Genomic DNA, 24,665 nt, shown 5'->3' with positions numbered 1-24,665 from the left:
GGTCGACATTGTCGACAATCGATATTCGATACTGGAAATCTCGATTATGTTATCGACATCGTGCGCAATATTACTTTTGCGATAATCCAACAATTAAAAACGTTTTTTTTACAAAAAGCAACGAGCGAAATCACTCTCGAAAGAGAGAAACAGAGAGAACGATCGTCGTTCTTCAATCGCGTCAACATTTCGAGGGGGAACTGGGGGAAGAGCAGCGGGCAGGATCTCAAAAATCGAACGGGGGAAATCGAATTTTTGAAACAACCGCGGCGCCGGTGGCGCCGCCCGGCGGCGGCTTCGCGCGTCGCGCCCCGCGCGGCGCGGCGCGGTGCGGCGTGCCAGCGGAATCGATATCGCGCGCTTCGATAGTACCGGAGTATGGCCGAAGGCGGACTCTCATGTCCGCCAAAGACAAAATAGCGTGCAACGGCAGCAGAAGCGGACGCGACAGCAGTGCGCCGGCAACGGTCGCGGCGTTATATTATGCCCGTGTCAAAGGTGTTCTATTGTCTGTTCCTGTTGACGCTACTGGACGCGACGTCGCAGATCCGGCCGTCGCTGCACGGCCACAACAATGGTGAGTTTCTCTCTCTGTATGTGTGTGTGTCTCTCTCTTTCTCTCTCTCTCTCTTTCTTTCTTTCTCGCACGCTCGCTCGCTGTTTCTCTGTCTCTCTCCTCCTCACTCCGTTTCTTCCCCGCATGACTTATTTCGATGCAGCCGATTTGCATCCAACAATAACAATCGGCCGCGTTGCGCGCGCGCGCGCGCACGCACGCGAGCGCGGGACCCACGGTGAGGAGCGCGATAAGGCCCACCACCACGTCTACCGGTGCCTAAGCTTTCAGCGATACCCCCCGCGCGAGATACCGTCGCCGATATACCCGTCGCGCGACGATGAAGGTCACGCGCCGCGAGCCGCGAGCTTCGCGCCGTCACGCGCGATCCGCGTCCCGACAGGCGGCGAGACGCTTTGCTTCGTTTCTCTCCCTTTTCCTCACGGCCGATTCCCATCTTTCGAAATTCCCCGAATTTCTCTGAGAAATCCTTACGCGATCGAGGAATGATATAACCTCGGGGCAGCGCTGCTGCTCGTCAGGACCCGTGTTTACGTTGCGCGCGACGCAACCCGCGTCGCGAAACTTTACCTCCGCCACGGGACAACGTTTGTCGCGATGCCCAGATTAATTTTAAACGAAAAACACGAGCGACGCGCTTGAATGTCACTTGCGGATCATAATTGCGGATTTATATTCGCGATTTTTTGTTTTTCTTCGTATATACTTGCAGCTTTCGTAAATTTCTTATTTCCTTAATTTTACATAATTGTATTAGCGGGGAGTATTAATTAGCAGTTATCATTATTGTGTGGGTGTCACCTCTTTGCATTTTTTATATAATACGCGTCGCCTCGTCAGCTTTGTATATTTTAATTGTATTTGGAGCTTGAAGCTGTGTGCAAAACTTAAACGTATATTTTTATATTTATATATATTTAACGTAGCATACGTATTTATATTATTTTTATACATGACGTAACGCGATAATGTTTAAAATATGAATTTCGATATTTTGTAGCCTTTGTTCAGGATGACAACGACGTTCAATATCTTTTGGATAATATGCCAATATCTATGCATAAGGTTAGTAAACTTGCTATATTCAACGTATGTATAATTATTATTTATCAAATGTATCAACTAATATATTTACAAGAAGAATATCTAATGCAAGGATACTTGTATTTTAAGGTAATCGGTGTACCATAAAGGCTGCGTTCGCTTTGAGTACTTTGGTGCTGAAAGCATCACTCCCTCTTTTTTCAACAGCTTTCTTTTGTAACGAGCAATAAAGATGGACTGACGCTTTCAGCACGAAAGCGCCCAAAGCGAACGCAGCCAGAGAGTAATTGCATTTATTCGTTTATGAAAAACAGTATAGAAACGAGTTGTAAATCTAACGATTAATTTGTTCCTCGAATAAAATCAGTTATCATTAAAACAGCGTGACATGTACAGCAGAGTTGTTATATTGGAATTTTTGTTTTTATTTGTAGGATTTTGCTAATACAGTACATGGGGCTGGGTAAGCATAATACTCATTAAGATATAACGGTGAGTGGAAGTAGGAAAGGTATTTCGTTATAATCTTTCTTTCTGATACTCGTCTTAGAACTGCGCAGGGTACCCTGCGTCTAGCTATACACATTTTATTTGCGGCCATCGGAGTTATCTTATTGTCATACTTTTTGCTTGATTTATGAATCATAACAAGATTCGCTAAGCTTGGGGTGATTTGCAAAACCGTCAGCAAACCGAAGATAAGATAATTCAAACTTTTTCGTGTCATATGTTCTAAAAAAAGGCAATAAAGGAGAATGTATTTGGATACTTGATTCAGATAAACTCTTTGTCAATATATACATTATGTAAACATCACTTATATTACTCGAGTAAACATTAAATGTATTCTTTAGAGAAATTGTAATTATTATGTAATACTTTGTCTTGTGCTTTTAATTGAGGGATCGATGCGTTAAAACAGGTGCATCATTCGAAATCATCCGCTGGACAATTATTTCATCATGTCATTCTAACGAGAAAAGCTGGGAAATATTGCTTTATTAACAGCGTACTAAATCAATTCACTTAAAACTAATTTTTCTTATACCTTTCCTATTTTCAATTTCCACTATTGGAACTGCCGCGCATCCAGGATGTACTGATTAATTGTTAAACCGCATCGTCATGTTTTTAAGGGATGCTGCATCGGACGAAGATAAAATGGAAGATTCGTTCTCTCACATTTCTTTCGAGCCAAGTATCTTGGACTTCAAAGAAAGGTATCGTTTAACGTAATCTCGATTCGGTGGTGATCATGTGATCATAGAAATTAAATTATAACACAGTGTAATCTTTCAGACAACTTGGTATTCCTCACCAAGAAACTGTGATCATGTTTAACAAAGATCATAATAAAACTATACATCTTTCATCGATATCGGGAAATACACGTCATTTCCATTCATCGTTTTTTCAAAACAAAGTAAGTTTATCGAGTGGTATGACAGTAATCAAAACAAGAAGTAGATTAATTTAAAGATATAGATATGTCTAACGTTAATTTATGATCCTTAAATATCTAATTTACTCGTACATATCTTAAAAATTGTGGATAATTATCTAATATTAATATCTCTTTTTGTACCAGGTAATTCCACCACTGGGCAACACAACATTTAATGTCGTGTTTCTTGGTCGAGACGAAGGTGACATTGATACACACCTTTTTATACATACTTCAGATGGGACACTAAAGTATCAGGTAATAAAGAATTTATCACAGTTATAATATTAATACTGAATAATATATATCTGCAATAAAGTATTTTTTAATCTGTGCAGGTCAAAGGAATAAGTGTCAGTAGTCCTTATAGACTCAGACCTGTAGTTGATGTCAAGTTACCATTAAATGCATCTTTTACACCTCTTATATATATGCACAATCCACATCCAGAAGCTTTACAAGTATGTAAATGTTAATAGATAATACTATCTATAAAAAGAATTATTTATATGCATGTATGAATTATGTAAGTATCGGTCATATCATGTAATTAATTTTTTTTTATTTGTATTGCATAAACAAAGGTGATGGAAGTATATAGTAGTGGCGGAGAATTTCAATTGGAATTACCATCGGGCGAGCCAGAAGGCTCTCGTGAATTATGGGAAATTTTACCTTATCAAACGAAGCCTATCATCAGACTAACTTTTAATGCTTACGCAGAAAAGAATCATACAGCATATGTTAGGTGGGTATATGAAATATAGAGTAGGCTGTATTCTTAAAATATTATAGGCATATTTTAGTATATACAATTGGGTTATGTTGCAGATTTAAAGTGAATAACACTGCTGAGATCCTTGTGGTAGCAGTCGAAGTAGAAGTCAAAAGTGGAGCTGGTCTTCATTGGGGTGGAAGTTCTGGAATAATTAATTTAGGTATGGGTGGCTCGTTGCAGCCGCCTATTCGCCACCCTATTGCTTTAAAAAATTCCGCGAAAAAAGCAATTAAAATTGTGGTAAGTTGTGCAAGAATTGTTCAAATCTTTTCGAGTCGTTTTAGAAAAGAAAGTTAATATCTATTAATTTCAAGACATTACTAAACAAACAAAATGTTTCTCGTAGAATATTATAAATACACCTGTATCGAAAGCATTAAAACTGCATTTTGAGCCAGCAATAATTCCAGGAGAGACAGATATACCAATCGCCATTGGAATGCTGGTTTACGATTGTAAGATAACGCATTACCTACTATAAAAAGATGTTTTGCGCTACTCTATACAGAATACTTCCATATTAATGTTCTTAGGGAAAACCGGTTTGGATTTGCAACACTTCAAAGGCAAATTAATAATAAAAGCAATAGGTCCAGGTGGTTCTAGTCAGAAATTAGCAATTCCCTGGGTAGCCCAAGTGTTGCAGGGTGGATTAGAAGTAAACACATCGATTACTCATTATTGTTCTCCGCAATCCAATCAAGCCCGGAATTTTAGCGTGGTGAATAAATTTAAATTACCATTAGCTATTACGAATGTCACGATGTGTTCGAACGCGAAATCGCTTTTTACGGTAAGAATCGTTATTTTTCTTTAACGGACACCCAACGTAACTTTTTTTTCCTTTTTATTTCTCAATTATTTCTCGATTACTCTTTAAAATAAAAAAAAATTGATGTATATTTCCAGATAAAAGATTTTATTCCTAGAGTAATAAAACCTGAACAGAAGGTCAATATATTTTCTTTACAACTTGCCAAAGAAAGGAAAGGTGATAACGTGAAGATGGAGTCGTCGATATTGATACATTCAAACGTATCGGTGACCGAAGTTCCGGTGTTGAGTTATGACGGGAAACTGAAAAAAGTTATGCCGGGCGAGAAGGAAGACGATATGGGAACAATGAATTTTGGTACTGTGGGGAGCGGTACCGAGAACGAGGCAATTTTTGCGCTAGAGAATCAGAACCCCGTCAATGTGGAGCTACACAGCTGGGGTGTGAACATGCCTGGTGCAGTTTTAGAATTGATGGGATGTCAAAATGGACCCGCGGATTTGCTGGATAAGGAATTTCGAAATATAACCGTGTGCAGCCATTCTGGAAATGTGAGTATTGCACGATAAATTTGCATTTTATACGTTACACATGTAACGCTATAGATTGACCTATAAATACATGTGTATAATTTTTATTTCAGCAATACATAAAACCGGAGTTTCTGGCAATCTTTAAGATTAAAGTGAAGACTCCAATGGTTGAGGAGGACACGATTGTTGGCGATGTTTTCGTGCGAACGACCTACGAGCGATTTACTTTGCCGGTGTATATGCGGGTTGCGCACGGCAAGATTTCCTTGAAGAAGCTTATTTTTACTGATTGCTTCCCTGTGAGTGGTAATCCATCTTTCCAGAACCAGTACTCTTCAACGTGACGCACATTCGTGTAACTTTATGTGATCTCTCAACCAACAGGGATCGATCTGTGTGCAACAAGTGAAGGTGCATTCTACGTTCTCGAGACCGATGGAGGTGACGCATATCGCACCCATAAACAAGGACGACAGAATAAAGTACATCCCGTTGGAGGAAGCTACGATGCCGGTCATATCTAAGGGCGAGAATAATGTCGGCTCAATACAAATCGATCCCTCGGTGACCTGCAAGCAGCAATGTTATTTAGGTTTATCACTGGATACCAACAGTAAGTGATACATTGTTCATCCGTACTTCGCTATTCGTAAACTTGAAATACATTTCGCATTTTCACTTTTATGATTATACAATTGTTACATTAGTTACATCAGTTTAGTCGTGTAGCTACGTTTCACTTTTACAGCGGGTAGTCAGTGGTTGAATACGATGAGCCTTCCCTCGCATACGCGCGACTCCGATTTGAATTTTCTGAACACGCGACACGTGCGCTTCATCAACTCCACCGCGGATGGTTCGTGGGAAAACATCACGATGCGCTTGGACACGACCGAAGTGCGCAGTCACAAATTTTATGTGAACATCAAACCGTACTGGCCAAGCCTGTTGGCCGGCTCCAGTAGCATAAGGAACAAGAGTGTCCTGATGTTCCCATTGACTCAAGTCGGAAACACGTCGTACAGAGCGATCAAGTTGCACAATCCGAGTGCGAGCCCGCTGATAATTCAGCTGGTTATGGATTGGAACTATCCTCAAGGAGCGCGTCTTTATCACTCTTTGCCAATGAAGTACGTAATCGATTATTATCTGGTTGACAATCGTTTTGCAAGTCATTTTTATTCAGGCCAAAAATTAATAATAAAAAAATTGATATTGCACAGATTTAAGCCTGTTTACGCGGAATTTTCGTCCACTATCCCGGAGGAGTTCAAACTAGAAGAGAATGCGGATGAGCGAGAATTGTTTGAGAAACAATGGGGTGTAACGATAGCGCCTCAATCGCTTCCTTTATATTTAAACCCTTCGGAAACGCGAACAATTCGCGTGGCATACACACCCTTTTCCATTTCGGCGTCGTCTGGTTTTTTATATATTAGGTAAGTGTTGAGACTGCGAGAGAGAAAAAAAGAAGAATGTGCAGGTGCCCTATTTATTGACGCACATTTTACTGGCTTTCCAGAAATAATATGACTATTTTAGAAGTCTTGCGTATGAGCGGCCGAGGCGCGAGCGCACAATTTAGATTCGGTCATCGCAAGCCGGGATCGATTACGCCTCTGTTATTCGAACTAACGGATAAGCATCTTAAAGATTGTGAACGTATGTACGTTTTCTCAATCTTTGTCTCATAATCTCGAAAGAAAAGATACATCTTCTTAACGTGTTTAATTTACTGTCTTGTTGTTACACTCGTAAGGCATATTTTAAATCAACACTCTTTTTGCACCGTGCATATTTCTCGACGGTTCTAATTTCGCCTTAATCGTCGCAATCGAGAGGAGGAGATTTTCCTTATAATAACGCTTTCCTTTCCCAGGAGATCGCAACAAGCTCGTTACGACTCTCACCGTAAAGCGATCTTTCACGGCTAGAAATACGGGGGAGCTGCCGATCGAGATTTACGGCTTCTACATCAACGACTGGCATTGCGAGGGTTACGGCTTCAAGGTGCTCGATTGCACGCCTTTCAAATTGAGTCCGAACGCTACCAAGAGAATCGAGATAGCGTTCACCCCGGACTTCACGTTGTCGCGCGTGGAACGGAAGCTGCTGGTGATGACGAGCATGGGACCGGATGCCGGCGAGAACGTTGAGAACGGCGTGGTGATACTTAATCTGCTGGCAACTTTGCCGGCGCACTCGTTAAATTTATGCGCGTCGGTGCTTGCCAGACCGTCGTGGGAAGGCGCGGTGCAGAAGGCCGCTATCATCCTCTCATCGGTACTGATGTTGTGCGTCGCCGTGGTCTCGTTCCTCGAAGCGGACCGAATACTACGGGAAGGCCTGGCCAATTACTCGAAGGAGAATCCGGTGCAACCGCCTCTGGATCTACGGCTGCTGTCGCATATCTCGACGCACAACACGTCGCAAGGAGGTAATAGTGGCAGCAGCGGTTGTATCGTTAACAAAAACGAGAAAATCCCGACGACAAGCGACGAAAAAAGCAAGACGAAGAAAGATGAAACGTTCCCGGACTGGTCGTTAATGAACGTGAAAAAGTGCAAGGACAAGGACGCGCAGAAGGGATTGAAAATCCCGGACTGGTCCGCCGAGGAAGAACGTAAATTTAAATTGGATATCGAGTCCAAAGATTTGCTGTCCTTCAAGCGAAGCGAGGAATCGTCTAATGTTATTAATAATCTTAACGTCGCGAACATGACAAGTACGTATGCGTCGAAGAAAAAGAATAATAAGAAACAAAACAACGTTCAAGAGGCCCAGTCGGACAATTGCATGACGAACGATGCACTCACGGACATTCAATTGATTCAAGAGAAGAAGTATAATGTCAACGCAATTACAAAGTCAAGTCCGACGTCGAACAGAAAAGGAAAGACGCAGTCAACGACGCAGTCGAGTGTCAAAGAGGAGTCAAAGTTGAATGACCACGAGGTTCAAATGGACACGACGATAATGAATAACAATCGGGTTAACAAGTCTGACAACAAGCGCAATAAACAGACAAACAGCAGTGGAAACAACAATAGCAACCATAATAATCACGTTTCATTGAAAAAGCTCGAACAGGCGAGCACTCAAAAGACCGTTCATCTTTCGGAAGAAGAGACGTCGTCCACGACAACGGAGAGTTCGACTCACGATGAAACGACATCGTGTAAAGTAAGTCCCATTTACGTAAACTCATTGAAAGACATACAAGTAATTTTAATTCCACGATTATACTTTATATTTTTCAAAGATCCAATATTAGTGTTAATTGTAAAAATGATTTAATGCTGAAAATTAGATAGGTTTTAGCAAAAAGATTATTGTTAAATAATAATGGAACTCTTGTCCCAGAATTAATATATCGATTGTTAATCGGTTACGTGAATAGATATAGGCTCCCGAGATATCTATAAAAAGATTTTTCTTTCGTAATTTATTCTCAGAGTTCTGATCATCTGTGCGGGAAACAAGAGAAGCTACAAAGGAAGCCGATATCTAAGAAGAGCAAACCTCAGTCTATTCCTCCTGTGCCATGCATAGATTATAAGGATAACTACGAAGGCGACTGTGATGACGATGAGTACGATAAGGAGAAGCAGAATAATCCAAATAGATGGAAAACGAACACTACTAGGTCCAACACAAAGCATCATATTCATACCTCGCATACCGTCGAGTCATCCTTCAAGTCACGTCAAAATAAGAATCCGCCGCGAAAGGAGAAAACGGTGCAGAAACGTCGTGTAACTGACAAAACACATGTTAAATGTATGTACTCATATACGATATTGAAATGCATTAGCGCGGAATAGCTACAAACCTGTTTTCTTGAATTTTTGAATTTTAAATCGGTAATATAGCATGTAAAAAAATTTATTTTAAATTAAACCTATTAATCTGTTAAATGAATCGCGTAAAATGTTTCCCTTTTTTCTTTAACTTATTAATTTTGGTTAAATTTATTATAATAGCACTTAATAATGTATACATATAAAAGAGTACTAGAAGTATTTCCTGCATATATATAAAAATAACAATTTTTATTCGTTATTGTTGCAGCTCCTCCTGTGAACGGAAACACAAGTCAAAAAGAGGATGTAACGCGCAGCATAGGAGTAATGCCCACTCCTTTGCCACCACCACCACCTTCCTGTTGGGGCGAGAACAGAGCTAAGTTCAGCGATGTAGTGGCGCGAAGTCCGGAGATCGTCTCACCGTTCTCCAATTTAAATCACATGAATCACAAGAGTCAAACGAGTACATCAAATCTGTTCACGGTGTTCAATACCGATGTCAAAGACGTTCAATGCGCTAAGCCACAATCGTCACAAGAGTCGCCGCAAACACCAAAGGAATACAATTTGATGTCGAATCCAGCCCCTCTCTGTAATACAACTGTGAACAAAAATAAATCACTCGAGCCAGAGCCTTTAATTTTGCAGCCGGAATCGCAACATTCGAACAGCTATTTCATCAATACCTTCACAGAGCATCCAGTAAGTCACTGTTCGAATTAACTTAATCTTTAAATTGTCATGTAATTCTCAATTAATTAAATTAAAATTCTCAATCAAATTATCAGCAGTTTGAACGCGAGCTGGTGCCATACGACGATCTTCCAGAGACCGACGAGCCTTTAGTAGAATTGGAGACCCCCGAAGAAGACACGCGGTGCCAATTGTGGGAAGACACTAGTCCAATAATAAATTTATTGTCAGAGAGTACGAACGGATTTCAGTTGGAGTCGCCGAAAACCCCGGAGAAACCTGTTTTGTCGGACTTAAAAGGTATATTAGCCCAGCTATTTAGAAAAAGATATCGAAACTGTTCTTATTTTAAATTATATAAATTTAAGTGTAATCACACAAAATTAATTTCGGAATAGAAGTTTTTTTTTAATTAAAAAAACTTAACACGATTTTAATATGTATACTTACAGATAATTGGACAGTTGATACAAACTGGGAACCATTGCACACCAGGGCAGCGGTCGGAGAGGAACGTGGCGTATGGGGAATCAACACAGGGGGTGTATGGGCTGCGGCACCTTGGGGTGCGGCCGCACCTCCCATGATATCGCAAACGTTACAGTCCGAGACGGATACGCAAGTACGTGACCAACGAATGTAAAAAGAACTCTGATCTTTATACCGTTAAGCCCGTAATTTAATCTTCAATTGTTATTCCAGGAAAGATCGGGATTCGATCCGTTTCGTTCGCTCAGCACAATATGGACGCCATCGTCGACGGAATCGTGGAGAACGAAACGCGAGGATTAATGACTTGGAACTTCGAAGAGGTTTTATCTTGTGATATCTTGTTTCATGATTTTTTGGCGAAAGTTGAGAAAAAGATAACCAATGGTCTTAATGACGGTAAAATAATAGTCGCGATAACAGATTTGAGAAGTCGAAAATTGTTGTTTTGTTGCTACTGCGCTGAGCGTACTTTGTGATATAATTGTTACTATTACGTTGTACGATAGTAACGCAGGTGAATAGTCTCTCAAACGAATTATTTTCGTACAGTCTCTTAAACCAAAATCTAGATGTTACTTCTTACTTTCTATTTCGTTATTTAAAGAAATTGATATTTTTAAATTATTTGCAAAGATACTTCGATGCAGGATAATCGAATATTTTCTTTTTTTGTTTGTTTGTTTGTTTTTTCTTTTGTTTTGGTTTGCTAAAAAAAAGAGTGAACATGACCGATCAATTACAGTGAAATGAAATAGAAATATAGTACATGTGGAATTACAAAATCGAATATAAAAAGTGAAAAAGGAAATACAGTTTCATATTGTAATCACAGCACATATTAATTTAAAGGAACAATGGTGTTATACATTGGTTATACGGAAATTTATAATTTGCTCCTTGACACAAAATACACTCCTTTATAGTTTATCTTCTCTCATGATATCGCCCGTGTATGTATGTACAAGGAAAAAAAGAAAGAAGGAAAAGAGAACTATCACAATATTTGAGAGTTCCCGATTTTGATATTAACCATGAGTGATAATTAAGTTATTTGAGATGAGTGAGAACTGTGATTTTTTATAGTCTTGACTTGTAGAGGATATATCTTCAAGCAAATTTTCAAGAGACGAGTTTACAAGATTTGCGCCGTATACACAAAATACGAAGTGAAAGAAATGTGTACCTATTCTTCAAGACTGGTAATCGTTGTGTTTTAATAAAGAAGTCACAAAAAAAAGAACACAGTAATATTTTATATTCGAAAAGATAGGAACTTTTTTTCATAGATTATCGGAGTTAAAGTCCACGCCGCGAGTTCTTTCAGAATCTCACTATTTATATACGTATTATTAGAAAACGATAAAACACAACTACATTATTTATATTATCCCATTACTTCCCTACAAATATCAGTTTATTGAATCTTAGTTGGCTGATGTTATTGACACCATTTTCTAATGGCGAATGACAAAATCCTTTTCAATATTATAAAAACTTTACAAAAATGTCAATCTGCAACCCATTCTCGATGTATTCGCGAAAACGCACGACTTCGCCTGTTGTATCCTTCGTTGGAGCAGCTGCAAATGAAGTTTTTCGCGTTATACGCTTCGCAATTTTATTTAATTTACTTACAAAAGTAGAAAAAAAGAGATATACGAAAAAATATATATACACATCTATCTTTTAATATGTTTCTGCGATATCGAAAATTATATACCACATTATCATTTTCTATCTTCTTTTGCAACTTCTTCCTGTTTATCGCGGAACTGCTGGCCCTAGACTGAACGTTATCCTCGCCGAGAATCTTGTGCCGGGGTTTCTGTTGCGCCATGATCTTCCTCAGCAGCAACTCGTTCTCCCACCCGATCTTGCGCATCTCCTCGTCGGTGAAGCTCATGTTCCATCGTCTGCACCTCCTCGATCTGGCAAACCTGTCCCTATCCGCCGTGGCAGCGCGAGACGGTTCGTTACTGAGCGAGCAAGATTCATCCTGATCGTCGGTCCACCTCGACTCGCTGACCCCGATGTCCTGTTCCTCCAAACTCTGGCTGAGCTGAAGATCAGTGACGCGGATCAGAGAAGAAGAGTTCAGCGATCTTGACGTGACATTCGTGACGTCGGATTCGTCGCAGGACTCGTCGGAGCAGAAGGACTCGCCTGTGTACACGGATTCGTCGTCCGACGTCTCCTTAATCTTCCGTACAACCTTATCGCCTTCTTCATCCGTAGCGGAAGGACTTGGCTCGCTTGGCTGCTCTAAAGCCGTCGTTTCTTCGGTCTCGCTCTCCTCCTCGTCGATCTCGTGAATATTACGGGTGTCATTGAAGCTGCCTCTCGTCTCTCGCGCATCTTCGTCGGGAACGTACCGACATTCGCAGACGGTGTTTGTTTCATCCCGATTCGCCATAGCGAGACGAATATCATCGGAGAAGGCAGGGCGAGACCCCAACGAGGAACACGAAGTTCCCGCTGATGACCGTACGGATAAAACAAAACGTGACTCACATGGTCTCGGGTAAACCTGAGCCAAACACGGTAACCATGCCGACCGAACGGTCAACAAAAAAGTTCACGCTTGATTACTTGATATAACTCTATCTTGATCAATAAATCGATACCGAGTGTGATCGGTAATATAAAGTATACGATAAGGTTCAACAGAAACATGTAGCCTATTTTTATATTAAATATTTTCTGAATTTTAGTAATTATCCGATAAATCAAAGTATTTCTAGACTCGTTTATCACACACACACGTATCTCATTAAATTAATTACATCATTACATCTTATCGAGTTCGTCAGATTTCTAATATTCGCGTTTATACAAACATTTTCCATTTTTTATATTCGTATTTATAATCGTTCTCAATTTTTGGAACACAGTCCAGTTTTTATGTAGCTCATCGTGATCTCAATTACACGAGATAATGTGTTTGTGGAGTATTTCTCAAGTTTATTTATATTCTTTTTTTTTATATTTATAAAATATAAAACAAGACGACATTTCGCGCGCGCGCGCGCGCGCGCGAGAGCAGTGCGAACCCAGAACAAAAAGGTACAAAAAGTCATTCAATCATTCGCGAAACCGTATACCTTTAAGCTACCGGCATCGCGTTTCCGGTCGTACGAGTCCTTATCGTCACACGCGTAAGCTAAGAGATACTGTTTCGGGTGCCACGCGACAGTGAATGTCGCTGCCTCTACCGGGACGTCGGCGATCTTCTCGCCGGTCTGCACCTCACCGATGTCTATGACCAAGTCCTCGGAGGCCGCTGCTAGGAGCTGCCCGTCATACGAGAAGGAGATGGTCCTGACCGGCCACTCCAGTCGCGAGAATGTCCTCAGGCAACACAACTCGTCGGCATCCCACAGGGAGACCAGCGCGTCCGCGGATCCGATAGCGAAATACTGGCCGGTCGGGTCGAACTCGATGCAGATGCACGTGCCGGGATGCGCCTTGATCACGTGCAACAGCTCCAGCTCCGGATAGCTGAGTATGTGCACGCAGCCCTGGCCGTTGGTTAAGTAAAACGTGTCCGAGTCCTTGTTCCACGAGATCTCGTTCACCTCGAAGTTGAACTGCTCCTCCGCGCGTATTTTCATCACCCGGGCGTCGATGAACGTCACCAGGTCTTCCTTGTTTCCCACGGCAATCGTGTTACCGTCCGGCGACCACGATATGTTGATGTTCTCCCCTCTGGTGCTGATGTTCGCCGTGCATTTCTGCGTCCTCGTATCCCAGATGCGTACCGTCTTGTCGCCACTTGCCGTGGATAATAATTCTGGAGAGAAGGCGTGCCAGCACAACTGGTCCACGCTGCCGCCGTGTCCTCTAAAAGTCGTCTCCTGCTTCTAAATAAAAAAAAAGACTTATGTTGAGGACCGTGTAATTAAATCTGTGATTAGAACTGCGTTAAAACAATTTAATAACAAATGGAGGTTGATGCAAGGCAAATTGTTCTCTAAATTGTAAATTTTTAGTATTTAAAATTTCCAAATGCAATTTTTCGAAAGGCATTCAAATTCGAATGGACACATTTATGAAGAAAATTAAAAAACATTCATTTGATTCTTTACTTGCCATTTAAGATTTTTCTGAAGGGATAGCTACCCCAAGAAAAGGGAAAGCAATACAGTTGAATTTATCATAATCACATGCCTCTCCCTGAGAAGAAAATTTCATCTTTTCTACAAACCAAGAAAAATTATTTTAAAAAAAAGAAGCAGCTGGTGATGTCCGAATAAACATCCTGAGGCCGGTTACCGTATATTAGTATTCACACATGCAGTTCTCTACTGTAATTATAAATTTTATGAAGAAATAAACAATTGCAGAAAAACGATTAAAGTATCACCGTTCGTGGAGGAGACTCTGGGTCTTAAAGTGAGACGCCGTGCGGGGATTCGTTACAGGTTACAGGTTATGTTTACTAACCAAGCGATCCGGGCATAGCGAGAATATGCAAACGGACTTGTCGAAGGAGCCCGAGGCCAGGTATTTGCCGTCGCAGCTCCATCCCACGCTGTGCACCTTCGCCGAGTGGCTCTGCTGCTCCCGGATTTTGTTGTGCGACTTAAAATAGTTAATTAGCTCTTCCACACGCGAAGAGGCCATCGTCACCTGCCGAATACTTTACTTGCCTAATCGCCGGGCGCCCTAACCTAACTCGCCGCGGTTATCGGAGTACTCCAGACTCCAGACAGTCGAGACAATTCAAACGCAGTGCAGGTAGATCGTGGGACGTGGGACGCGGGACTCCCTCCATAGCACAAGTAAATTGTTTACATTAACATTCACAAAAGAGAGTAATAGTTAAATATAACGTTGACACTCGGAAAATCTCCGACTAACTATAAAATTTGCCAAATTTCAACATTTAAAAAATAATATCGCACTTTTTATCTTTCTACCGCCGCGGCTCTATAGTTCGCGTACATTGTCAATGGTCTCCCCCAAAGTTTCTCCTGAATCCAGCGCACCAATGAGCGTGCGGCCGTCCTAACCTCGAATCGAGCAAACGCCGTACGGTGAGTTGCACAAATCAGCACACAAATACGAGGTATTGGATCGGGTGGATGATGAGTATCTGAACGATCATCCGGAACCCCATCCTTCCGTCCCGAGCACCGTGAACGAGAGAGCTGTCGGCGTAGAGTGGGAAGTCAACGATCACCAGCGGACAGCGTGATCATGGGCGTGCCGAGCGGCAGAAACGTCGAGGCGATGGACGTCGACGTGAATCCGGCGGGCGCGACGGACGGCGCGCAGAACGGCGACGGCGACGGGGCGGGTGAGCGCAGGGACACCGATATGCAGACCGTGTGCGACATCCGCGAGCACACGCGGCAGATCGAGAAGGCGGTGCAGAACAAGGAGCCGCGCTTCGTGCTCCGCGCCCTTCGCACCCTGCCCAACACCCGCCGTCGTCTTAACCCGGTCGTCCTGCGCGGCCTCGTCACCGGCTTCTACACCAAGTCCGTCGCCGAGCGCGACGCCCTCCTCGCCTGGGTGGAGGAGCCGATGGACGTGGACGACTGCCAGGCGGTCACCCAGAAGTTCCGCAGCTCCTCGTCGTCCCTGCTCCCCGAGATCGACGGCTACATCCACCTGCTGGTGCTGATCCGGCTGATCGACACCGGCAAGTACAACGAGGCGGTGCAGTGCTCGGAGCAGCTGGTACAGAAGATCGGCGCGCAGAACCGCAGGACCATCGACCTGATCGCCGCCAAGTGCTACTTCTATCACTCGCGCGCGTACGAGCTGACGGATCAGCTCGACAAGATCCGCGGCTTCCTGCACCTACGTCTGCGTACCGCGACCCTGCGCAACGACTTCGAGGGCCAGGCGGTGCTGATCAATTGTTTGTTGCGCAACTACCTGCACTACAATCTCTACGACCAGGCGGACAAGCTGGTGCTCAAGTCGACCTTCCCCGAGTCGGCCAGCAACAACGAGTGGGCGCGTTTCCTCTACTACCTCGGCAGGATAAAGGCCGCCAGGCTGGAGTACTCGGCGGCGCACAAGTATCTGGTGCAGGCGATGCGCAAGGCGCCGCAGACCACGGCGGTCGGTTTCAGGCAGACGGTGCAGAAGCTGGCGGTCGCGGTCGAGCTTCTACTCGGCGACATCCCGGAGAGGCAGATATTCCGGCAGGCCGCTCTACGCCGCGCCCTCGCCCCGTACTTCCAGCTGACCCAGGCGGTGCGCCTGGGCAACCTGCAGCGCTTCGGCGAGGTCCTGGAGAACTTTGGACCGCAGTTCCGCGCTGATCACACGTTCACGCTGATCCTACGGTTGCGGCACAACGTCATCAAGACCGCGATCCGCTCGATCGGGCTCTCGTATTCGCGCATATCGCCGACCGACATCGCCCGCAAGCTGGGACTCGACTCCAGCGTGGACGCGGAGTTCATCGTGGCTAAGGCGATCCGCGATGGCGTGATCGAGGCCACCCTGGACCCGGAGAACGGCTATATGCGCAGTAAGGAGACCACAGACATCTACTGCACCAAGGAGCCGCTGCTGGCGTTTCATCAGAGAATCACGTTCTGCCTGGACCTGCACAATCAGAGCGTCAAGGCGATGCGCTACCCGCCTAAGTCCTACGGGAAGGACTTGGAGTCCGCGGAGGAGCGCAGAGAGAGGGAACAGCAGGATCTGGAGCTGGCCAAGGAGATGGCCGAGGAAGACGACGACGGTTTCCCTTGAATCCCACGACGTCCCCCCCGCAGATCTCAGACGAAAGTGCGTGACGTCCCTCCTAGAAGATATTAATGCGTGCTTTTCTAACGTTAAATGGATTTCTAGACACATAAGAACGACGAGGACTGATAAAGGCATACGCCGTGCATACGTTTACGGAAACATTTCTCGAATTTGTAAACGTTAACAATGATAATGACTTACGAGATAAATAACACAAGCCGAGTTATGAGTATATGTAATGTGAGATGAAAACAATATTGCAATTTAATAAAGTAACTTCTCGATATTGTTACTTATGTTATTATGTCAGAAATTTTTCTTCGATTAATTTTAACAAATTCTTAATATCGCATAATTGAAAATGTAAGAGCGAGAGTAAAAATATAGAAGCTATTACGTATATACGTACTACTAGTTTGATATATTTATTTTTTAATATTATAGCACCTATTATTTTTATATTACTTCATGTGCATTATAATAGAAATCATTTAATATATCAATAAAATTTTATAAAAATATATAATTTATATTTCGCCCGAAATAAATATGAAAAAGAGCTAAAAAGTTATTTCTAAAATGCCGCTCAAAAATCGCCAGATGGACAATCGGCTTGAATTTTAATTGGCCGCTTGATAGGGAATTTCAGAAGCCCCAAGAGACCCTCGACGTGTCACGCTGTCACGTAGTCGCCCATCTACAACGCAATTCCATACCCCGACCGTCAGATGAGTTGTCATTGTGTTCGCGCTATAAATAATCATTTCCCGTTACATATGTGTTGTGTTTAACATTGAGGCAAGCGTATACGCAAGACGGACCAATATCGTCTCACGTGGAGTGGAAATGTCATTCCTTAGGAATACCTGAGCGCGTTTTGGCATCATGGCGAGCGTCGTCGGGGAAATAAAGGAGTCTCTGTCCGCGAACAACAAAGGTAACCTTCCCGTCCCGGCCGTTTCTCGGCGTGCCGATTATTCGATCGTGTCGATCACCACGACGGACTGCCGATTGTGAAGCTAATTGCAAGAAGCAATCGACAATCGGGTTTCTTTACGTCCACCCGTTCGTTTCAGGATATGGGGCGTCAAGGACGTCGATATCCTACGAGGAGATGGCCACGAAGCTCCTCAACGAGAAACTGCTCTTAACGGCCCTGGAATTGCACGCCGAATTATGCGAGGCTGGCAAGGAGCTGCCCGTCCTCAGGGAATTTTTCTCAAATCCAAACAATTTCGAGAACTCCAATATCAAGCCGGAGCCGTATACTCCAATGCGTATGTGTCGTTAGTCGTTAACATGAGAGAAGTAATAGATATCTTTATAAAGTCTCTTCACAGATAAATAAAAAGTTACAGCTAATAGTTAATATAAAATCGATGAATAAAAATCTTATTATATAAATAAAAAATATTGTATCTTATTAATTTTTGCTTAACAATAAACAGATATAATTATAAATGTAATAGTTGATATAAAATCAATGAATAAAAAATCTACGGTATAAAGTATTGTATCTTATTATAATTTTTGCTTAACGATAAACAGATATAACAGAGATTATAAATAAAGCATTACATATAAATGAAACATTAGCCAGATCTTCTAGTCAGGCCACCTTGGACTCGTTGGACATGACTCGATATTCGGAGGACGGAGGTGGCGTCGATGAGAGAGTGGCCATTCTCGAGTTCGAGCTGCGCAAAGCCAGAGAAAATATTTCCTCGCTGCGCGCCAATTTAACCGTAGTGACAGGTAACGTCTTTGCTCGAATGACGAAACATCTTTCGGCTCGCAATGCACTTTTAATTAATGACACGCGATTGAAATTTCATAGAATTGGAAGGTACACTGAAGGCACCGGACAAGAGCTCTGAAAAGAATCCGACTGCCGAATTGCCCATCAAACCGCACGAGCAGCGAGCGTTAAATTTTCTCATCAACGAATATCTACTGACAAGATCGTACAAGCTCACCTCGATCACTTTCAGTGACGAGTGCGAGGAGCAGGATTTCGAGGATTGGCAAGAGGTGGGGTTGAATATTCCCAAACCCACGGAATTATTGCAGATATATCGGGAACACATGAGAGCCAACGGATATGACAAGCCCCCATCTGCGAGCGTTGCCGTGCAAACGGACTTTGTCGTCGAGGATGTTGAGGAGCAGAAGGATGAATCTCGGGAAACGGTTCGTTACTTTAATGTAACTTCAAAACATTTGAATTTTTGATCGTTAAAAATCTGTGAATTTTTAAGAGCTCTGTATCCTTTACAGGAGGAACAGATTGAAAGGTTACAGCAGCAGATTGCAGTGTTGGAGCAGGAGAAAACTGCTCTCCAAGAAGTTATTTTATCAAACAAGGAGAACGTTGTAGAAAATCCGATAAAGGTGAGTTAATTAATTAGCGTTCTCTCATGGAAAGTAATCTTGCAGTTGATCTAAACACTTACGCAGACAAATTATATGATTAATATAATGATTATAGAGCATTATACATATATTGCAAAGAATTACTGTTTTATTTATAGTCAGGTAGCTGCGGAACTATCCGTACCATCAATTCCAATTCTACAACTCCTGACAAGTTTGAACTACTCGAGCCGTTACCAAGAGACATATCGACTACTACTCAGGAACCGGAGGAAGACGATAGTGCTTCCGCGGTAGTTAGCCTGGACGAGACGGATCCAGGAGACAAAGAATGGACCAGGTTGCAGTTACCTAGAATAAATGTTACAGAGAAATCTTCTGTCCTACCAACCGCATCCTCCAGGTTATTTATACTATTATACATATTTAATTTTTAGAATGCAATTTTTTATTCAACCAATCAAAGTTGGATAAACTTGAGAAATAACGTAAAATTAGCACGAACTTTCTTCCAAGTTACAAAGTAACTGAAGTACTTGAAATAATTGTTTAAGGATGTGTGAAGATCTTATTATAATAAAGATTTTTGAGAATCTAAGATGCCTTAATTGTGCATTTGTAAACATTACAGAGATTTGCCGGCTAAATTCAAGTCGGAAATAGCGGCGCGCTGCATGGCGAATGTTTCGGGATCATTAATGTCCTCGGTGGAAGAATCGTTGAAGCACGGAATCACCCGGGATACATTAGTTGATATTTTAGCGTATACTCTGCCGCGTGTAGTGCCTAACATTATCCTCAATAGGCGCGAAGAAATCATTCCTCTGATCCTTAGTGCAATCCATCTCCATTCCAATTCTAGCGAGAGGGAGAAGTTGCTGCAGCTTCTGTTCAATTTGAAGAAGAGACCGCAAGAGGACGAACGACAAATGATATTGGCCGGTTAGTAAAAAACAAATGTACAGTTTAATGATTTGGATTAATAGATTTAGATACAAGATTTATTCTTTTCGCAAAGGAAAAATTGTGCTTGTTGCTACTTATGTACTGCACATTGCATTTATAATTGAAAAACACATTTTGTTTACCTGTTGAATTTACTAAAGATCGCTTTCTTTTTTTGTGTGTCAGGTTTAGTCGTAATGGCGAAGCTTGCCGAAGAACCGCTTGAAACGGAAGAGATTCTAACGATTTGTTGGGAGCAGAGTCAACACAAGTATCCAGAGAGAAGATTACTAGCTGTTGAATGTTGCTGCGTATTGGCATCCTACACATCAGCTGCCATTAGAAACTCGCTGATGCTGTCAATGTTGCAGCAGATGTTATTGGAAGACAAGGACCCTGTTGTACGAACTAGCGTAGTGAGAAGCCTCGCGTTACTTATAGCTTTGATGGACGATCCTGATAAATACTTCCAGGTAAATATCTTATTATTTTATATATTTTTTTATATCTTTATGTTATTTCTTTCCTTATTATTTTTATAATTTTATATTTTTAATACGTACATTGATATATCATTATATATATATATAAATTTCAGTGTGAAGAACTGGTGTTAACGGCACTCCATGACACATCGTCGATGGTCGTTGAAACGGCATCCTCGATATTGTTACCGGTTTTGGCACAATGGGCGTTATCCCTGAGGAGGCTGCATCTAAATCTGTTACCGCGCATAATCTTGAAAGTTAAGAATCAGCTAAAGCCGGTGCACTCTCAGACTACGCCGAACAAAGACTACGTCAACGAGGAGAAATTGACGCCATCGATCAGTATTCTGCAGTGCATCTTACCTTATACGGTCTTGTGTGTCGCCAATGTTGATGCGGTGCGTGCTTGTATCAAGGATAATACGTCGCCAGACTTGTGTGAGTTATTAGAGGAAGTAAATGAGACAAATAGAGGAATGTATATTTGAGTAATTACAAGGTGAAACACACGAATAATTGAATGAAAGAAAAGAAACTACATTTAAATATTTAAAGATTTAGAAGTTTAGAAATTTAAAAAGTTAAAATTACATTATCATTAAGTTTGACATAAAAGTTAAAATTAAATTTAATGATTTGGGAATAAAAACGAAAAATTTAGAAAACCCAAAAAATTTAGGATCTATGTTGATGTGTGAGTAAAATATATTGAAAGTCAAGTATTTAATATTAAAGATTTTAAAATGGTAGAAGTTGAAGTGGTAGAGGATTCCACAATTTAAAAATTTGAAAAATTGTGCTATTCAAAATCTTCTAGTAAATTTTGTATAAAGCTTATAAGCTCGCACAAAAACAAAAGCACAAAAGTTTTCTAGAAACTTTGTGGTGCAGCCGAGGAATTTCTGGCGTTGTGTCACTCCAATATCACCGACCCGAGGATATTCTACGAGGATTCTGTCGACGTCAGTGTTCTTCTCAACACCTTCTTCTCCGAATCTTGGAAGGACGCATCCTGGCCGGAATTAGAATGGTTTACAAAGAAATTGTGAATATTGTTTTATTATTATAATAATTATATTAAAATAATAGCGTATTATGTATTATTAAAAATTTATTTTTGATATTTAATTAGTTATTGTGAATGTTTCTAAAACACGTTACAGTTATAAAACAAACTAAAACTTCTAATACGAATCTTTAAAAGTTCGATTGTTTCTATCCCAAAATATTGATTTCAAAATTTTTCTCTTTTGCAGAATAATTGATGTCTTGGATATGGTGAAGTCTGTGGATGCAACTCAGGAAAACGTTTTAAAAACCCTTCTTACGTACATTTATTCCTTGTGTGTGGGCTTTGGGAAACATATCACCCAATCGAGGGTAAATAATTCTGCGTCTAGAGAAGTATTACTAAAATATTTAATAACTGTAGTGAATCAATTATTGAATTTTGAATTAATTTTAAATTCTCGAGATCTTCTTAGGATTAGATAGAAACGTTTTTATTCTTGAACTTCTTTCAAAAATCCCTAGTTTCTTAGAATGTTTAATGAATGCTTATTTTATGAATAAATTTTATTTCAGATACAGACAGTATTTTCCACGGAAGTATCAGAACTTGAGAAACAATTGACGGCACTATCGGCAGACAAGAAAACTATGAGTCTTCCGTTGATCCCGAGTTACTTAGTGATTCTGAGTACTCTCGACTCCACGGAGCTCGCAAACTACTTTAAACAATTCCTCGTGATTTTATCGATGAGCGGCACTAGTATATCTTGGTTGCAAATCGCTGCCAGTATTTTATGCGCTCGTGAACAAACGCAAGAATGCGTTCTTGCTAGTTTATGGGAAGGTTTGTATCACGTCTCTTTTTTTCGTATTATTACTATTAATAGTTTGTGGAAGAAATAGTTACTTAGTCATATAATAAATAAAACTTATAAGAGGTGTGAAAAAATATTATTTCTCGTTTAAACATAATTATTTTATGAAAAAGAATTTCTTTCTCCAATTAAATACATATCGAAAGAAACAGCGAATATTTATATTTTCGTAGGATCAATATACATGTTCTTATTATAACGTTCTGCAAAATATTTTAGATTTATATTTATAGTAACAATTTTAAGTTTCTTCTTCTTTACAGGTGTAATGCATCAGAGATCCTCTGTAAGATGCGCAACAGCAACCCTATTCGGTTCCATTATCGCACACATTTCGGATCGACTAGCAAACGCCAAGATCGTACCAGCCATCGTAACACTCGCCAGTGATCCTGAAGTGTGAGAGACCCTTCTCTACTTATGCATGCATGTATCTGAATATGTGAATCCTTAGCGTCACTAGTTTTTCTTTATAAAAAACCGTAATTGCTCCGAATTCCTTAAATGCCCGTATAACTATAAATTCAAGTTATAAATTTCTATTTATCTGCCTGACAATGTAGATTCCAAGACCCCACAGACGCACGACTCGTATAAAATTATTTATTTTAAAATATATATGATCAGTCAATATTTCGCGCGATATTGATATCTCATTTTACATTATGCAATAATCGAATAAATATCTTTATTAGTGGCGTGCGTTGTGCTGCAATCTCTACCCTAGGCCGCATAATAACGGAGTGCAAGGTGAGGGAAGCACGTGATAAAGCACGTTTAACGTTGGAAACGATCGCGAAGGATCCTCAGGAACTTTCTCCAATTTTGGCAACTTCGTTAGTATCCACGTTCGCGGTCATCGCTCCCACCTGTCCGCAGAATTACATAGAAGACAGTACGTTATCCTGTATAATATATACATTCTTTATGTAACTCGAAAGATAAACTCTTGTATACATAAAGAACGGAATATAAACTCTCAATTTCAACTTTGATAAGAAATTGGTTATTTAATTGATATTTTTCTGTGTGCATTATTATTACACATGTATCTCGTCATACTGAATTATTGTTAATTGCAGTAATAGCGACGCACTTATCGACGATTGCCTCATTCGCGCTTCAACAGAGCCGCAAGATCGAATTAGTAAACGTCCTGGTGGAGGCGTATTCTGTGCTGGTTTACTGTCCGTTAAGTAGTCAATGCGTTTCCGGAGTAGTACTGCCGGGACTGAGGCATCTCGAGACGTTGGTAAATCAATGCCTACCTCAGCAAAAAGACGCGGTGCGTTCCTTGCTTAGAGAAGCGGAGTCCAGGCAGGACTTACCAAAGCCAATAGATAGGTAATGAACAAAAATAACTATGCATAAATATATCTGATCGTATTTGTAATAAATGATGAATTAATAATTATGAAACATACAGATAAAGAAATATAAGAAATTTTATATTTGATTACTAGATAGATAATTGTAATCTACGGTTGCAATAATTCATAGATTTGGTAGACTTCTAAATTTCGATTTCTTTGGACCGTTGAATACTTTTCTAAAAATATTATATATCCTGTACGCGTACAATGTTTAAACGTTTGTAAAAAGTTATCTTCGCTCCAGGACACTCTCGACGAGCTCCGGGCTGTCCCTATCGATGGCGACGGTGAATGTCGGCCAAGGTGTCGAGGACATGCGCCAGAGGATGAGCAAGATCTTTCAACAGAAAACCGGATCGCCCGGCATGCCGAGTATTTTCCGCAAGAAGTAAATTCCCCTTTGTCTTATAGCAAGAAATTGTGTGTGAGAAAATCGAGTGTCACGTCGCGTCGCCGAGACTCGCGAATGCGAGCACAAAAGGTTGTTGTTAGACATAAATGTATAATGTTGTTTCAACGAATGTTAACTTATTTTTTTATCGCGCTAGCTCTGTAAGTGACGTGTAAATTATTTTGTTTAAATATTAACACGATCTGAGGAGTTCAGAGGTGAGGAAATACGAATGTTTTTTCACGTTTCGTAAAAAAACTCGCGATGTCCATTGTGCCTGCGCCCTAGCAGATTTGGCATTCTTCCCCGCTCTCACTCTTTCCCACGATCCTCCCCAGGTGAAGAAAAGAAAA

The 24,665-nt window shown here is 41.3% G+C and overlaps 5 protein-coding genes across 12 annotated transcripts; 3 read left to right on the top strand and 2 right to left on the bottom strand.

Moving 5' to 3' along the window:
• The first annotated feature begins 347 nt into the window (after positions 1 to 347).
• Positions 348 to 11,144, top strand: Tmem131 (Transmembrane protein 131). 4 transcript variants are annotated; one of them, XM_071788029.1, is made up of 23 exons: positions 352 to 577; positions 1,578 to 1,642; positions 2,056 to 2,084; positions 2,758 to 2,841; positions 2,921 to 3,044; positions 3,210 to 3,323; positions 3,404 to 3,526; positions 3,650 to 3,813; positions 3,897 to 4,083; positions 4,190 to 4,298; positions 4,377 to 4,564; positions 4,753 to 5,169; positions 5,262 to 5,450; positions 5,536 to 5,764; positions 5,900 to 6,281; positions 6,375 to 6,590; positions 6,674 to 6,813; positions 7,031 to 8,334; positions 8,607 to 8,931; positions 9,223 to 9,659; positions 9,746 to 9,950; positions 10,103 to 10,272; positions 10,353 to 11,144. In XM_071788029.1, exons 1-23 carry the CDS (start codon positions 484 to 486, stop codon positions 10,440 to 10,442), a joined length of 5,385 nt encoding a protein of 1,794 aa, XP_071644130.1. In that variant the 5' UTR covers positions 352 to 483; the 3' UTR covers positions 10,443 to 11,144. The 4 variants fall into 4 exon arrangements, with proteins under 4 accessions (XP_071644129.1, XP_071644130.1, XP_071644128.1 ...); XM_071788027.1 differs by having other exon boundaries at positions 4,377 to 4,636; positions 9,749 to 9,950; XM_071788026.1 differs by having other exon boundaries at positions 4,377 to 4,636.
• Positions 11,145 to 11,375: 231 nt separating this feature from the next.
• LOC139818985 (uncharacterized) lies at positions 11,376 to 13,100 on the bottom strand. Its single transcript, XM_071788086.1, has 2 exons — positions 11,863 to 13,100; positions 11,376 to 11,722 (listed from the first exon to the last, which is right to left on the bottom strand). Exons 1-2 carry the CDS (start codon positions 12,553 to 12,555, stop codon positions 11,639 to 11,641), a joined length of 777 nt encoding a protein of 258 aa, XP_071644187.1. The 5' UTR covers positions 12,556 to 13,100; the 3' UTR covers positions 11,376 to 11,638.
• Positions 12,837 to 15,032, bottom strand: Tex (THO complex 3 homolog tex). Of its 4 annotated transcripts, none has more exons than XM_071788083.1 (3): positions 14,586 to 14,727; positions 14,232 to 14,446; positions 12,837 to 14,002 (listed from the first exon to the last, which is right to left on the bottom strand). In XM_071788083.1, the coding sequence occupies exons 2-3, from the start codon at positions 14,232 to 14,234 to the stop codon at positions 13,220 to 13,222; spliced, it is 786 nt and encodes a 261-aa protein (XP_071644184.1). In that variant the 5' UTR covers positions 14,235 to 14,446; positions 14,586 to 14,727; the 3' UTR covers positions 12,837 to 13,219. The 4 variants fall into 4 exon arrangements, with proteins under 4 accessions (XP_071644184.1, XP_071644183.1, XP_071644185.1 ...); XM_071788082.1 differs by having other exon boundaries at positions 14,232 to 14,338; positions 14,586 to 14,726; XM_071788084.1 differs by having other exon boundaries at positions 14,232 to 14,315; positions 14,586 to 14,724.
• Positions 15,033 to 15,172: 140 nt separating this feature from the next.
• Rpn3 (regulatory particle non-ATPase 3) lies at positions 15,173 to 17,152 on the top strand. The gene has a single exon (XM_071788066.1). It carries the CDS (start codon positions 15,342 to 15,344, stop codon positions 16,857 to 16,859), a length of 1,518 nt encoding a protein of 505 aa, XP_071644167.1. The 5' UTR covers positions 15,173 to 15,341; the 3' UTR covers positions 16,860 to 17,152.
• A 403-nt stretch (positions 17,153 to 17,555) lies between these two features.
• On the top strand, positions 17,556 to 24,541 carry LOC139818967 (RAB11-binding protein RELCH homolog). 2 transcript variants are annotated; one of them, XM_071788035.1, is made up of 16 exons: positions 17,556 to 17,793; positions 17,933 to 18,133; positions 18,466 to 18,611; positions 18,694 to 19,046; positions 19,134 to 19,247; positions 19,388 to 19,632; positions 19,861 to 20,171; positions 20,361 to 20,647; positions 20,773 to 21,100; positions 21,554 to 21,707; positions 21,919 to 22,042; positions 22,247 to 22,517; positions 22,812 to 22,947; positions 23,244 to 23,443; positions 23,631 to 23,892; positions 24,166 to 24,541. In XM_071788035.1, the coding sequence occupies exons 2-16, from the start codon at positions 18,033 to 18,035 to the stop codon at positions 24,311 to 24,313; spliced, it is 3,180 nt and encodes a 1,059-aa protein (XP_071644136.1). In that variant the 5' UTR covers positions 17,556 to 17,793; positions 17,933 to 18,032; the 3' UTR covers positions 24,314 to 24,541. The 2 variants fall into 2 exon arrangements, with proteins under 2 accessions (XP_071644136.1, XP_071644135.1); XM_071788034.1 differs by having other exon boundaries at positions 17,557 to 17,793; positions 18,453 to 18,611.
• Positions 24,542 to 24,665: the final 124 nt, after the last annotated feature.

This window comes from Temnothorax longispinosus, chromosome 9 (genome assembly GCF_030848805.1).
Source record: "Temnothorax longispinosus isolate EJ_2023e chromosome 9, Tlon_JGU_v1, whole genome shotgun sequence".
Taxonomy (NCBI): Eukaryota; Metazoa; Arthropoda; class Insecta; order Hymenoptera; family Formicidae; genus Temnothorax; species Temnothorax longispinosus.
The sequence above is the reverse complement of the archived record's forward strand: the minus strand, read 5'-3'. Positions and strand labels throughout refer to the sequence as shown.